General features: G+C 45.6%; 1 protein-coding gene across 2 annotated transcripts in view; it reads right to left on the reverse strand.

Annotated features, from left to right (window-relative positions):
* PHF24 (PHD finger protein 24) overlaps window positions 1–15,250 on the reverse strand; it is a 528,118-nt gene that overhangs the window by 51,997 nt on the left and 460,871 nt on the right. For both annotated transcript variants that reach the window (XM_086960262.1, XM_086960261.1), the window contains exon 5: window positions 6,970–7,172. In XM_086960262.1, the coding sequence (XP_086816388.1) occupies window positions 6,970–7,172 (203 nt within the window). The remainder of the gene's footprint in view (window positions 1–6,969; window positions 7,173–15,250) is intronic.

Consider the following 15,250-nt stretch of genomic DNA (forward strand, 5'->3'; position numbering starts at 1 on the left):
CTATAGACACCCGGCTGGGCACTGTCCGCATCAAGCACAACGCTGCCATGGCTGCATTGTGATTGGCTTACTGGAGGAGAGGGACCATGCATGCTTCCTGTTCCAGCAGCGGTGGCGGTGCGCGACCTGGTAAGGTACGTTTGTTTTTGTTTTTTTAATTTTTTTTATTTTAACCCCCGCGAGAACCTAAGCAAAGTGCCCCACCTGCCCCCGGGGGCCACCCGTGAGTATTGCGAGCTGTGATTGCCAATGATAGTGTTGGTAAATGGATTAGGACTCTGGATTTATACCATGTCACCTAGTTGATGACATGGTTTGATGGAGACGATCAACTATCTTTGTTTGAAAGCTTGGATGAGTGTCATTTGGCTTATAATATGTCATTCTCCTAGATCTTGTCTCCCTGATCATCAGCTGTGACAGCTACCCTTAGATCAGTGAATAATGTATGCACCCTGCTTCTATTATCAAAAGAAGGCTGGTATCTCTGTCGCAGTGCACACTGATTCTCAAGCAATGCAAGTGCCATTTAAATTCTCTCTGAAGTCACCTTGCCTCAAGGCACCCCAGAGAATGTTAAGACTGAAGACCAACGAGAACCCACAACCTGATCATTGGCTCTCATTCCCATAGGGAGTGCAGTTTGCAGTGGCCTCTCTAATACAATGATCATGTTGGAGCCACCTACTTTCACACCTCAACTACCAAGAATAAACAGCCCATATCTGTTTATAAACTTTTAACCCCTTCCACGCTGGGCTCGTCATGGCGTCGCCTCCTCGCACGCTGATGACGAGCCCAGCTCGTCACGTAACATGCGTTTTTAAAAATCTCAGCGCAGGAGCTAGAGCCTACGTGCTTGTGCTCTGTGACACCACTGCCAACCAGAGCCTACGTGCTTGTTCTCTGTGACACTTCCAACCAGAGCCTAAGTGCTTGTGCTCTGTGACACCACTGCCAGCCAGAGCCTAAGTGCTTGTGCTCTGTGACACCACTGCCAGCCAGAGCCTAAGTGCTTGTGCTCTGTGACACTTCCAACCAGAGCCTAAGTGATTGTGCTCTGTGACACCACTACCAACCAGAGTGTAAGTGTTTGTGCTCTGTGACACCACTGCCGACCAGAGCATAAGTGTTTGTGCTCTGTGACACTGCCAATCAGAGCCTAAGTGTTTTTGCTCTGTGACACCACTGCCAACCAGAGCCTACCTCGTAATGCTTTGTGACACCACTGACAACCAGAGACTATGTGCTTATGCTCTGAGACACTGCCAACCACAGCCTAGGTGATTGTGCTCTGTGACACCACTGCCAAGCAGAGCCTAAGTACTTGTTCTCTGTGACATCACTGCCAACCAGAGCCTAAGTGCTTGTGGTCTGTGACATCCCTGCCAACCACAACCTAAGTGCTTGTGCTCTGTGAAACCAGTGCCAACCAGAGCCTCAGTGCTTGTGCTCTATGATACATCCAATCAGAGCCTAAATGCTTGTGCTCTGTGACATTGCTAACCAGAACCTAGGTGCTTGTGCTCTGTGACACCCCTGCCAAGCAGAGCCTAAGTACTTGGGCTCTGTGACACTGCCAACCACAGCCTAAGTGCTTGTGCTCTGTGACACGGTGACCCCTGCCAAGCAGAGCCTAAGTACTTGGGCTCTGTGACACTGCCAACCACAGCCTAAGTGCTTGTGCTCTGTGAAACCAGTGCCAACCAGAGCCTCAGTGCTTGTGCTCTATGATACATCCAATCAGAGCCTAAATGCTTGTGCTCTGTGACATTGCTAACCAGAACCTAGGTGCTTGTGCTCTGTGACACCCCTGCCAAGCAGAGCCTAAGTACTTGGGCTCTGTGACACTGCCAACCACAGCCTAAGTGCTTGTGCTCTGTGACACGGTGACCCCTGCCAAGCAGAGCCTAAGTACTTGGGCTCTGTGACACTGCCAACCACAGCCTAAGTGCTTGTGCTCTGTGACACCCCTGCTAAGCAGAGCCTAAGTACTTGTGCTCTGTGACATCACTGCCAATTAGAGCCTAAGTTCTTTTGGTCTGCGACATCCCTGCAAACCAGAGCCTACGTGCTTGTGCTCTGTGAAACCACTGCCAACCAGAGCTTCAGTGCTTGTGCTCTATAATACTTCCAATCAGAGCCTAAATGATTGTACTCTGCTGCTGAAATGGTTTCACTCAACTGGTGTGTTAGAGCAGGTTAATTCATTTACATTTGCTTGTTTAACTATGTGTGTTTCCGTTAGCATAACTAAGTTTTCAGTGGTATAATACTAACATTTGTACTCTGACTTGAAATACAATCTAATAAAACATTTTATATATATATATATATATATATATATATATATATATATATATATATATATATATATATATATATATATATATATATTCACTGAAAAAACCATAGGTTTCACACCAGTTATAGTTAGGTGGAAATTTTACTCGCATAAAACCATTGAAATTCCCACGTTATAGTTAGTTGGACTCACTATAACTTGCGCGTGCAATGCACTGCTGATGACGTCACATATTACATCACTCATTACATGGTCAGTGACATCACTCATGACATCACTGATGACATCTCATCTCATCTATTTTGTTTTCTCACTACTGTGAGACCTACTCCTCTCATAGGCTAACATTGGGAATCCCCTTACATGTGTTTAAGTGGTAATTCCTGATCTGAAAGGAGTAGCATTGCCATGTTTGGTATTTTTTGAAAGGTAGTGAAAACTCTTGCTCACTGTGCAGGTGGATTTTATTAATATTATGTTAGAAATGCCACTTTAGAAAGTGAGAATTTCTCTGTGATTATAACTCTAGTGTTTTGCAGCCTGACTCCAATCCACGTCTAGGGCAGAGTGACAGCTACACTTTGTGCACACTTTCCAGACACCCATCAAACAGGAGGGACAGGTTCATCTGCAGTCTGAGTGGTTTTCCTGGACTGGGAGAAAGGGAGGCGGGGAGCACTTATATCTGTATAGGCTGTGCTCTGCCCTCACACAAAGGACTCTGTTACCCCCTAATGATGTCCGGAGACAAGACAGGGGAGGAAGGAAACTCCTGGAACTTCATAGGTCTTGCTGGAAACTTCTCCTACCTTTTAGAGCAGGTATAATTACAGGGGCTCTGACCCCATATGGCAGAGCACTTTTAGAACTGTGACTGAACATCTGTAAGATGGACTGCTGCACTGCTCAAATGAATCATCTGGACTATTGTTCTGTGGTTGCCCTGCTGCCTACTATGTGCTGGGTAGGCAAATGACTCACTGGATTGCTTTCTGCTTGTTGACCTGATACCAGCTGCTCCCTGGCTTTAATTTTACTAGGCACTACTGGCTTGCCAGGAGGAACCGCCATATAGCCACTTGCTTCATTACACTGGCCTGCCTGCCCCTTCATGCCACCCAGGTGCCCAATCAAAAGCCCTAGCATGAGGTGAGCATTGTTGCTGCTCCTGGCCTCTGTTCTCTCCCCAGCGTGTGGTGAGCGCTATTTTTAGAGCTCAGGGCGTGTTCTGTGCTTCGAGAGGCCATAGAAGTAGTGTGTTTGTTTGACTCCTGCCCACACTGTACAGACATCGCAACCCCCTTGATGGAACCCCCTTCTGTGAGGCCCAGCCACTGGAAAGCCCTATGCCTCCCCATGAGTCTGTCTGCATCATGCACTGTTTTGCGCGACGTAGACCACCTATCAATGCTACCAACATTGTAGCGCAGATCTGCCAACCCTCCAGGGCTCCTGGGAGGGTGGAGCCCAGCTCGCCTTCGAGCACCCTGGGCCCTGTGCCAGAGGCCTGCAACAGCCAGAGTGGGGATCTCAACTCTCAAGTACTAGCTCGAGAGGAGCGTTGCTGTCTGCTCAGTCCCAGTATGCGCGTACTACTAGAAATGCTTTGCAGACCCTGGACTGTTGTTGTGGTACTTGGTTGCCTGTGGTCCCGAGAGACCCTAACCGCACAGCCAGAGAGAGTTGGGGCTGTGTGGATTTGTCCCAGGCACGGGTCACACCGGTTTGTTTAAGATCGCTGTAACTCCCTAAAAGGGAGCACCCACATCACTTTAGAATTGTGTTTCACTTACTCCGGCCCCCACAAAAGCACTGTAAATGCTCTGAAATGTGCAGTGCATTTGCTAACTTGAATGACAATTCCACACCCCGGGATGAAACATCGACAGAGGCCATGGTGAATTCTTGCATCGAGGGAATCCATTTACTGACCGTAGTATATGGAGTAGGAGCGCAAGTATTCCTGTTGCCTACGTTTACACCAGCAATCTATCTTTCTCACCAGGGCTCACACAAATTACTGTAACGTCGCTGATAGGGGAGCAGGGGTTCATTTGCCTACATGGGCTTAATATAGATGACGTATTGATGGTGTTATTTTGTCATATCGGTACCTCTAGAGATTTTGTGATTTGTGTGGTTTCCCTACCCTAATCAGCTGCATTTCATGCCCTGATGTATGGTGTACATCTTTATACACCTTGCATTGTCAGCATAACAAGTATTGTCTCAGGATTGCATATTATGCACAGTATTTTATGATTCATGTCGTTTGGTCTATATTTTATGTACAATATATACAATCTTTTTATATAATCCAGTGTTGAGTCTCTTTTGTGGTGTATTTATTGTGTTAGTGGTGTGAGCTTGTTGAGCAAAACCTTCAAGCATTGCACACTGCCTCTGGGATAAGCTTGACTGCTCTTGCCAAGCTACCGCAGAGTGAGAACAGGATTTCTCTGGTGCGTAACTTATTGCCCTGACTAGAGTGGTGGGTTCTGCCTGTGTAGGTGCATACCCTAGCCAACCAGACACTCCATTTCTAACAATGTGGCCCTAAGTGCATTCCAGACTTTCACTATTTTCCAGGAGCACCACAGGAGAATATTGGTTTTACAACTTCAATTGAGTGTAAAACAAAGGTCTAGCCCTAAGTGGTGGTGTAGTGCATTTTAGCAATTCATGTCCAAGAGCATCTTATTCATGAATTTTCTATAACAACATAAAATCTGTGTATATTGTATTGATCAATTAATGTTAGGTGGCAGCTTTTGCATTTAGTAAGAGCCACATACATAATCAAACTGTATTCATTTTATTTTCTTGCGCTAGCTGGCTTCATAGGTCACCGTCTTTTTCTCGTGGATGGCATGATTTTGGACCAGGCCTCAGTCACTCAAGTTGTTTTTTAAATAAATGCATTGCAAGTTTCATGTTTTCTCTTCCATGCAGATGACTTATCGAGGCGTGCTCATTAGTAAGAATATAGTCATTGTTTATTGTAGAGAACTGTGAGATTTAACTTGCCTAATTACATTCTGGCCGTGGGCATGAAGCAAGTAGGGATGGGAGCCTCCTGTGTCAGGCAAGACTGATTGTTACAACTTCAAGGCCCTACTGCTGTTGTTCAACTCTGGAAACCTGGGGACTTTACCTGCCCCCAGAAAACATTATATTCTGAAGGACCGTCCAGAGGGAGTAGGTGGTATGGAGCTACAAGAACTGTCTACTGCTATGTATTAAGGCGCCTATTAGGATGGCGGACAGACCTGCGTCCGTCCGCCACCCCCGAGGTGGAGGGACCGTCCGCAGGGGCAGCGGCAGTCCCTCCATTGGAATTAGGATGTGACCACCACCCTGGCGGTCACATCCTGTATATTTAACATTGCGGCGGGTGCTGCTTTAAGCAAATTGCGACCTGCCGTCCGCCGCTGATCCCACCACCATCATAATATGGCGGTGGGTGTTTTGAAGGTCCGCAGCGGTGATTCCACATTCTCCGGGACGGCGGTGGCTTCCACCGGCCTGGAAAATGCGGAATCACCGCAATCATAATCGACCCCTAAGTTTGTGGTTTCTTAGAATAGTTGCCAGATCTGGTCTTCGTCAAGAGAAGAACTTTCTCTCAACTGCGGTTCCCCCGTCCAGGGTATTGAGCCTCATGTTTGAATACCTGTTTCATCCATGAAAAGTAACCTAAATTGGCATAATTACACATTTAGATTGCATAAGTATATGTCTATGTACTACCTTTGTATGCATTGACTTAACTAATTGACAGCTGTTGTAATCTACCTAAACTTTGCTAATAAACCCTTACAGTGTAGACACCATTCTCTCTGTCATTATTGTGGAATCAAATTGGTTTCACTGCAATTGAAATGTTTTGCTGATGTTAGTTCCTTTCGTACGTTTTCAGCTGACCACCAAAGGTCCATAGGACCAGTCGAGGATCCTGCATGATGAACGTATGAGAATTTTCAGGTTCAGGAAAATCCGACCCATCAGTGGTCCACAGTGCTCAATGTTGACAAAGGGATGCTAAACAAGACATCCAGATGTGTGGCTGTGATGATTTTCCCATCCTCATCACTGGCTATGAGTTTCCCTAATAGATGTTGACCAACTAGAAGTTAATACAAATTCAGTGTTTTTCAAAAAGATAGAATGCCAATTATTAGTTCTCTTTAGACTTTTTTCAATGCACTTGCTTAATTGCGTGATGTCCACAGTATTGCATTATGTAAATTAAGCTACATGTAAAATACCTCAGTGAGAGATTTTGCACAATATGTTGCTGCAGAGGACTGGTTTGAGCAGAAAATATTATGCAAGAGACCGGTTCAAGGAGAAGTAGTATCACAAGAGATAGTTTATTCATTAGCTATTCCCTTTGTTGGTATCTCTAGTGTTGGTAACTCGCGCTATGTACTCGCACACAATTTTGACTCGATATACTCCAGTGTGCGTTCCTTGTAACTTGTACTTAAGTTTACCAACATTTCACTTAAATTAAGGAAGAAAATATGCACACTTGTACTATTCACTTTTTCCGCACAGTGAGTCGACTTGTAAGTGTATCTGGACATGTGGGTTATATTACCAGATAGATCTTTAGAGGGCTGTCCGGTCATTCCACCTGCCTAGAAGTCTCTCAGACTGACCTGTGTGCGGAGTTTTTGAAGCAGCTGGATGGACTCGTGGGAGAGGAAGTCTGTCCACTCGGCCTGCCCCTTCTTGTCGGGGTCCAGAGCAGAGAACTGCAGCACAACCTGCTCTTCCTCCTCCTCGCTCATCTGCTTGTCCAAGAGTTGCTTGTGCACTTGATGTTTGTAATGCAAGAAGTCGTCTAATGACATGCAGGACTCTGAAAGGAAGCAGAAGGAGTGTTACACCTTTGACTAAAACAATTGATGGGAACACATTTTGTTAAAGTCGGTTCCAAATAATACTGTTTTAACCCCTTCCATGCTCATGACGGAACGGTTCTGTCATGAGCGTCGGTTGAGCTGTGCTCATGACGGAACCGTTCCGTCATGAGCCGATAGGCTCATTAGAACCTTCAGCACAGCTCGAAAATTCGCGCCGCGCTGAAGGGGTTAAGCTGCGAATCAACTATTTGGTAAAACCTCAACAAAGATCCCACTCTCCTCTCATCCTGGTTCTATATTCAATGTTTACTTTGCAAATTCACTTTTATTTTCGAGTATTCAATTTGACTTTTCCCCTTCTGTCTTGCTAACCCCATCATGCTTTGACTCGCTCAGCTCCCTTCAGACTGTGCAGAATATCACCCATATTGTGCGTTGTGTCCAAATGTCTTATACGTATTAGGGCGGTGCCAGAAATGGGCTTTTTATTTTGGGAGGAGTACCCCTACGACCTTAGGGGCATATTATCAACAACTATCGATATTTAGCGCTAAATAAGCTTAGCGATATTTTTTTTATCGCCGCGCATCGCCGGATTTTATCATAGAGATAACGTGCTATTAGCAACGTTTATCTCCAAATCGATAAAATATCCGGCCATAGCGGCGAAATGCGTGAATATCGCTGGAAATTCAGTGATATTCAGGCATTATCGCTAATAGGGACTTAACCTGAATATCCACCTCCTAATGGATATACAGGTTAGAAGTGGTCTGAGCAGGCGTTAGGATTTGGCAATATATTTGCGCTTAGCATGAAAATTTTAATCGCTACGCCTGCGTTGATAATAGGCGATAGCGATGTTAGCGACTGCTTTCAGTCTCTAACAGGTTGGGTACGCCCACTTTGCATGTCATTAGCGATAAATATCGCTGACATGCAAAGCGGGCCCCAAAACGCTCGCCATCACCTAAAAGCTGTCGCTAACTGATGTTAGCGATAGCTTGCTAATAGGGCGATGAAATTATCGCTGCTTTGCGGCCGAAAACAGCCACAAATGAGGCAATAACTTCATTTCGCCTGCCTTGGTAATATGCCCCCCAGTAAACTCACGATGGGTAGGCCAAAACACAGTTCTGTGAGAATCTCTGCTGATCCCAAAGTAGCTATGGTACAAGCAGCAGGCAATCACCAGATAAGCGTGTGCTACATTCGAACAGCATCAACAACTTAATAGTAAACAACACATCAGAATAAAATTCTCAAACAAATTTAGAAAACCAGAAACAATTTTAATGAGTAATAAGACATCAGGACCAACAGAAAAGATTAAGGGGAAACAGTGATATCAATTTTTTAGTTTTAGGGCAAAAGGCACTTAGAAAAGTTCAAGCACAAAGGAAAAACAATAGTTTGCGATAAACCAGGACCTAGGCGTATTTTCAGGCCAACTGCGATGGAGCGGAGATTAGATACTTGAAAGAGGTAGTCCTGGTTAAATGTTTCACCATCACACTTAGGGGTCCATTAGGATGGCGGGCAGATCGCCCCCGCTAGGCCAGCAGTAGCCACCACCAGCCTGGCTGGGGCGATCCACCCGCCATCCTTGCAGGAAAGACCCCCCGCCATATTATTATGGCTGGGGGGTCCGCGGCGGAGGGAAAGACAGTCCGCTGCATTTCCGTCTCGGTCGCCTTGCGACAGGGGTGGAAAAGTCTGCAATATGGTGGCGGTATCTGTTTGACACAGCCAGCCATATTACAATGTGCGCTGGGGAATGCATGCGGAGTCTACCTGCGGGGGCCCGTTGCAGGCCCCCAGGTACTCCGGTGGGTGCACATGGGGGGTACCTCTGCGCGGTGCCTGTCACATTGTGCTTTGAAATGCACAACATGTATTCTTAGCATTGCGGCGGGTGCTGCTCTTAGCACCGCCCGCCGCAATGTTAAAAATACAGGATGCGCCCGCCACTGTGACGGGCGCATCCTAATTTCCCCCACGGGACCCCCGCCCTTATGGTGGGCAGTCCCTTTCTACGATGGGATGGCGGGCGGACAAATTTCGCCCATCATCCTAATGGGCCCCTTAGTCTCCAAATCCTGGGAAAGCTTCTTCTGGTCAGTCTTGCAGCCCCTAGCTACTTGAAATGCTAGACCTCTCTCCAGTCAGATCTTCTCCACAGTCTCAAATTCTTTAGTCAGTTAGACTTTCTTGGAGTCTGGAGTCCATCTGCATTTTGTGTCTCTCTACATTTCAGGCTTTGTTAGCCAGCAGAGTTCATGAGTTCTTGAGTCTTTGTGTGAGTCTTCTTCCAGCAAGTGTCAGGAGTTGTAAATCAGGATTCTTTTTCCAGTAGGACCCTCTTCTTCAGACAGTCTTCCAAAGTCCAGTAGTATACAAAAGTGGTGGTTGAGGTGCCAGATTTTCGTGTGCACTAGTCAGTGATTGGAAATAATCTACCACCCAAATTTAAAAATAATCTCATATACCACCTTTCCTTTTGCCGGATTTATGCCTTGCCTTACTGTAAAATGGTCTTTGATCCCTTGTTTTACCAGGTATGTCTTTCGTTCGCTTCTTGGCCACTCTCTACTTGACACGGTCAAAACTACCTCCCCTGTCACCCCCACTGTGGCTGGAGGCAGACTGTCCACGAGGGTCCTGGGATTGAACAGTAGAATCCCTCCCTGGCATCTCCAAGTCGAAAGAGGTAGTGCTATTGCTGCCCTTGGCTCTGACAACTGTTACTGTTTGTAGAGAGGTGTGGCTCACTGGTTAGAGGCGGCAGACCCGAGTGCAGAGAACGGCCCGGGACCAGGGTTCGATTCCCGACGCGGCAGGGTCTTGGACCAGGATCAGCGGACTGATAATTCTCGCATCGGTGCCCACTCCGACCGGGGAGCACACTCGGCAACTCTGGGCATTAGCTTGCCTCATCTCTACAACGGCCCCCACAGACGCCAGGGATGCCTGGTTTCACCCTGGAGATACCCAAAAAGGGACCATCTCACAGGGAAAGCCAGGACGGGTTCCCCAGCAGTCTACAGCGCCGGGACACTCGGGTAGAGTAACTGTGCGCTATACAAGTATCCCACATTTACATTTACATTTACATTTACTGTCCACTCCCAGATACTTAATCCCTGGTAGGTGTTCACACCATTGGCCTTTATCTGGCTCAGAGGCAGGACATTTTTCTCTGAGCCAGGGTTGTTAACTTTCCCAGCCAAAGCTGTATATTCCTGCTCTTGTGGTGTGATGGGTGGCAGAATAGGTGTGAAGTCAGTGCTAGCTTAGGCAGTGTTAGAACTGGCATCCTTGGCCTGGTTTTCCCATTATGTTTTTTGGCTCTGCCTCCTGAATTTATGCTGTGTGTTGAATTTTATTTTTGCTGGTCTAGATGCTATGGATACTTTGTCATTGCTGATCAATGCTAAAGTGCAAGTGCTCCCTCTGTAAATTATGAATATGGATTGGTGTTTAATGATTGGCTTGTTTGACTTACTACTAACTCCCCGGTACAGTGTACTGTGTGTGCCCAGGGCTTGTAAGTCAAAGGATGCTAGTGGGCCTGTAGCACTGATTGTGCCACCCACACAAGCAGCCTTGCAAATGGTTCTCAGACCTGCCACTACAATATCGGTGCGCAGTCTCTACTGCCATTTTGACCTGCCAAGTGCACCCACTTTCCAGACTCTAACCTTCTCTTTTCTTACATGTGAGTCATCCCCAGGGTAGACCCAAGGTGCCCCTGTGGGCAGGGTGCAGTGATATGTGAAAGGTAGAACTTGTACTAATGTGTGTACCATGTCCTGATAGTGAACTACAGTGAATTCAGTTTTTCACTATTGAAAGGCTATCTGTCCCACAGGATAGAATAGTAGTTTATTTATAATAGACTAAAAAGATAACTTCCCATTTGGACAAGATAGGAAGTTAAAGTTTAGTATGGCTGAACTCAGAATATAAAGATGCATCTTTTAGTAAGGATGATTTTTACATTCAGTGTTTGAAAATACCACTTTTAGTAAGTGGGCTTTTTCTTGCTTAGTCATCCTGTGTGCCTCTGCTGGGTTGTGGATTGACTGTCTGGCTTTGGAATGACATGGGCTGGGGATGTGCATTCACTGTAGACAGCCACTGGGGGTGGTCGAGGTGTGTCCTGCCTTTCCCGGATGAGTCAGGGCTGGGCTGAATAGACCTGGGCTGCATTTAGAGTAGGGGAAGGAGCTTTCCTTTCACCTTAATGGGCCTGGTCTGCCTTACACAATGCTGTCTCCACCTCCTGCCAGGAAGTTGGACCATGGAGGACAGAACTGGTTTTGACTGAGCACAGAGCCTGTACCGCAAGAGATCAAAAGGAAATGCTGTATAAATATTGGGACCAAGACCCCAGAACTTTAAATTACTTCTGGACTCAAGAGGAACTTCTACCAAGGAGAGGAGCTGGGAAAGCTGGAGGAGAAGTGCTGCACCTTTTCTGTGTGCTGTTTGGTGTTGGCCTGCAGTAGCTGTTTCTGTCATGGAGGGGACAAACACTTTGCTGTGTGCTGTGTATCCTGCTTGAGGAAGATCTCCAAGGGCTTGAAGTAGAGCTTACCGCCTGTTCTGAAGTCTCAGGGACAACCCTCCAGAACTTCATTGCTGGGGGATCTGAACTGCCAAAATGGTGCCTGTTGTTAAGTTGGGACTCTGAAGGTTGTTCCTGCTGTTGGGAGCTGGAAAAGAGATGCAACTATGAGAAGCGTGATGCATCTGCACCTCTTTCCAATGCATCACTGTCGCGCAGGAATAATTTCCAAGCATCGCGCCGCTGAAGAAACCGACGCAGAGCCTGCCCGCGGCTAGAGAAATTGCTGCATGCTGAATCGCATGCACCGATTTACGCAGTCTGAGATCACCACACTGATTCCGACTCAGGCCATGCTGTTTGGCTGCAAGAACCAATGCATTGTGGGACCGTGGCTGGCTCCACCGCATCGAGAACCGACGTATCCTGATCCCCACACATGCACCAGGGCGCCAAATCTATAAGGACACCGGGTCCACAGTAAGAAAACGATGCATCGACCTCTCCTTCAGTAAGGAACCGACGCATCACCTCCCCTGCGTGGCAGTAAGGAACCAACGCATCACCTTACCTGTGACTGTTTTGGTTTATGATTGTGACACACACAAGGTACTTTGTGCTGAAAGTGTCGCATCTATAGTTTGCTATGGACAGAACTGTTTTCACCTTGTAAGAAGTACATTTTGATTACTGTATTGTAGATTTTTGTCGTTTTGGTCTTGTTTGGTTTAGATAAAGAATATGTATTTTTCTAAACTGGTGTGGTGTCCATTTGTAGTGTTTTCACTGCATTACTGTATGTGTGCACACATTCTTTGCACACTGCCTCTGAGATAAGCCTGTCTGCTCATGCCAACTACCAAGGGGCTGAGCAGGGGTTATTTTAGAAGTGCATACCCCTTACTCTGACTAGGTCCCTTCTTGGACAAAGGTGCAAACAATTGCCACAAGAGACCATTTCTAACAGGCAACCTAGAGTACATTTATAAAAAATAATTCTGCTTAAGTTACCAAACCTCTGATTTCAGTAGTAAATATACAGAGTTTAAAAACTAAGCAGTAAATCATTTTGGAGAATTTTTTTAGCTCTATCCTAAGCAGCTTTTAATTCCAACTAAGTCTATTTCACAGTGAGGACACAGTAACGCCAAATGTAGTGCACCCTATTTATGGATTACCACCCTACTCTATAGGGTTACAAGGCACACTTTAGGGATGGCGTATCAATATAAAATAGGCTTTTCTATCATGGCATGTCACTGTCACTGCAATGTATTTCAACTGCAGCCTCCTCAGAGCACAGAGGGGCTCCTGGCAGAAGTATATTTTTGTCAAATGTGTGGGTGGTGGATAAGTATACCCTGCACTCCTCATTTGACCTTTAACTTTCCATGCCATAAGTGCACTGTACAATCGATTCAGAGAGAAGTTAACTAGGTCAAAGAGTGAGTTCCAAATGTACAGCACATGTTTTAGAGGGGCAGCATTGGCAATTTACTACTGTTTAGAAGTGATAAAGTGATCAGAGACCTAAAGTCACCACAAAATGGTCCAGAAACTGGCAAACAATGTTGGGTGACCATGCAAAAAAGATGCATTCGCTATTGGCAGCTTCTGTTGCCACAACCATTCCTGGCAGTTAAAGCACAACCACTCACTGAAGGTGAGCAGACATCAGCACAAGTTAGAAAAATCACTCCGAAGACTGAATATACTTTACAAAAGAAAGAAGCTATACATTGAAGCGTAGGGATAAGGACTCTATACCCACATGACATAAAAATGGAGGGAACATGTGTAAGTGCTTTTGCGTAAAACCATTCTTGTGAAAAAGTTTCAGACCCATTTTACTGAAGAGCAAACCTTATCAATGCAGTGAAGCCTGCTTAGACAGATAGAGTGGTTAACAATGTTAAATGCTGATGAGTGATCAAGCAAAAACAGAATACCAACACCTGCTCCAGCTGAGCTGACAACAATCTTATGCAATTGAGCACTGCAGCAATCAGTGATTCCATTACATGAATGTTGGCCTGTACTGGTTGCGGACGCCCATTGTTCTTGACCTAGCATAAAAGCTCCAGGTTTGCCTCGTGCAATATAAGTTCAGGTAGGTGCGTAACATTTGACATTAATTTGAAATTTAACACATCAGGACGATCCACTTGCGACTCCTTGAATGTTCCTCTACTACAGCTTCCTTTAAGGACTTTGGAACACATTATACTGTGTATAGTGGACTGTGGATAGGAAGAGGTGAGGAAACTGGATGATAAGGTTAGTGTTTTCAGACAGAGGGCTCCTCAGGATGCTGCAGGTTCTACCTACCTTAAGGTGACCTGGGCCTCTCTCTTTTCAACCTGACCAGAAATATGCCAGGGCTTAGTTTGCGAAAAAATGAGTCACAGAGCCCAAAACTCTGCTCAGAAGCCCAGGGCCACTACAATTAAATGTCCGGGTTACCGAAGTTGCTTATTCAGTGCCTCTTTAATTCACTACAATACCTTGTCGGTCTCTTTAATTCACTAAGGCAGTTGCCAGCTTTCCCCCTTTTTGACAGTTTTCACGTCATTCTCTTCCTCCTTTCTCGTCGGTGTATTTTCTCTCTTGCTTTGCGTAAATATCCTATAAGGAAAAATAAGTGACTGTCTCCAAAAATCTGTGCTGGTGAGCCCGAACCGTCAACCACCGGCGCAAATTAAGCAAGGCTGCACCCAAAAGAGGCCTTGGGTTCATATTTGGGATCCTGGTGTGCCAGCAGAGTGTAACATGTCTCTACCCGCTTCCATCTTGGCTTTCAAGATCTTGGGGGGCTAGCGGTAAACTCCCCTTGAGGTGTGTGAGAGCTGTCATGGTGCTGCCTTTTGCAGAGATTAATATTTGCTCTCTCTTAGCAGGAGTTTGTTATATGTTAAATGTCAGTCATTCAGACACCTTACACGTAACATTAGTTAAAAAAGGAGCCATAATAAAGACATCCCTTAATGACAATTCCAAAATGAGGACATGTAAAGATAGAAATTATGTAAAGGCAATGATAAAAGAAAAAATATAGAAATTTGGAACACGGTTATTCGTCAATATTTGTGGAACTAGCAATGCAGCATTAACTAAAATGGTATAAGGACTGAAGCTAGTGTGATGCTAAGGGTTAAAAAAAGACCAGGGCCTAGATGTATCAAGCCTTTTGCGATTCCTTAAGGCCGAAATTCTGCGAATTTCGGCCTTAAGGAATCGCAAACGGACATTTTGCATTTTTTGAGATGTATGTAAAATTAGCAAAATAAGGAATCGCAAAAAATTGCGATTCCTTATTTTGCTTAAGCATTTAAGGAATCGCAAATTTGCGATTCCTTAAATGCCATGTATGAAGCATTTTTTTCTTGCGAATTCAGGTTAAGGAATCCCAAATTAACACGAACTTGAGGTTCGTGTTAATTTGCGAATTCCTTTACAAAAGCAAAATGTGCCAATTTTGAGTGTGCCATGTGACACACATACATG

Source organism: Lissotriton vulgaris, chromosome 3_1, assembly GCF_964263255.1.
Source record: "Lissotriton vulgaris chromosome 3_1, aLisVul1.2, whole genome shotgun sequence".
In the NCBI taxonomy this organism is placed as follows: domain Eukaryota; kingdom Metazoa; phylum Chordata; class Amphibia; order Caudata; family Salamandridae; genus Lissotriton; species Lissotriton vulgaris.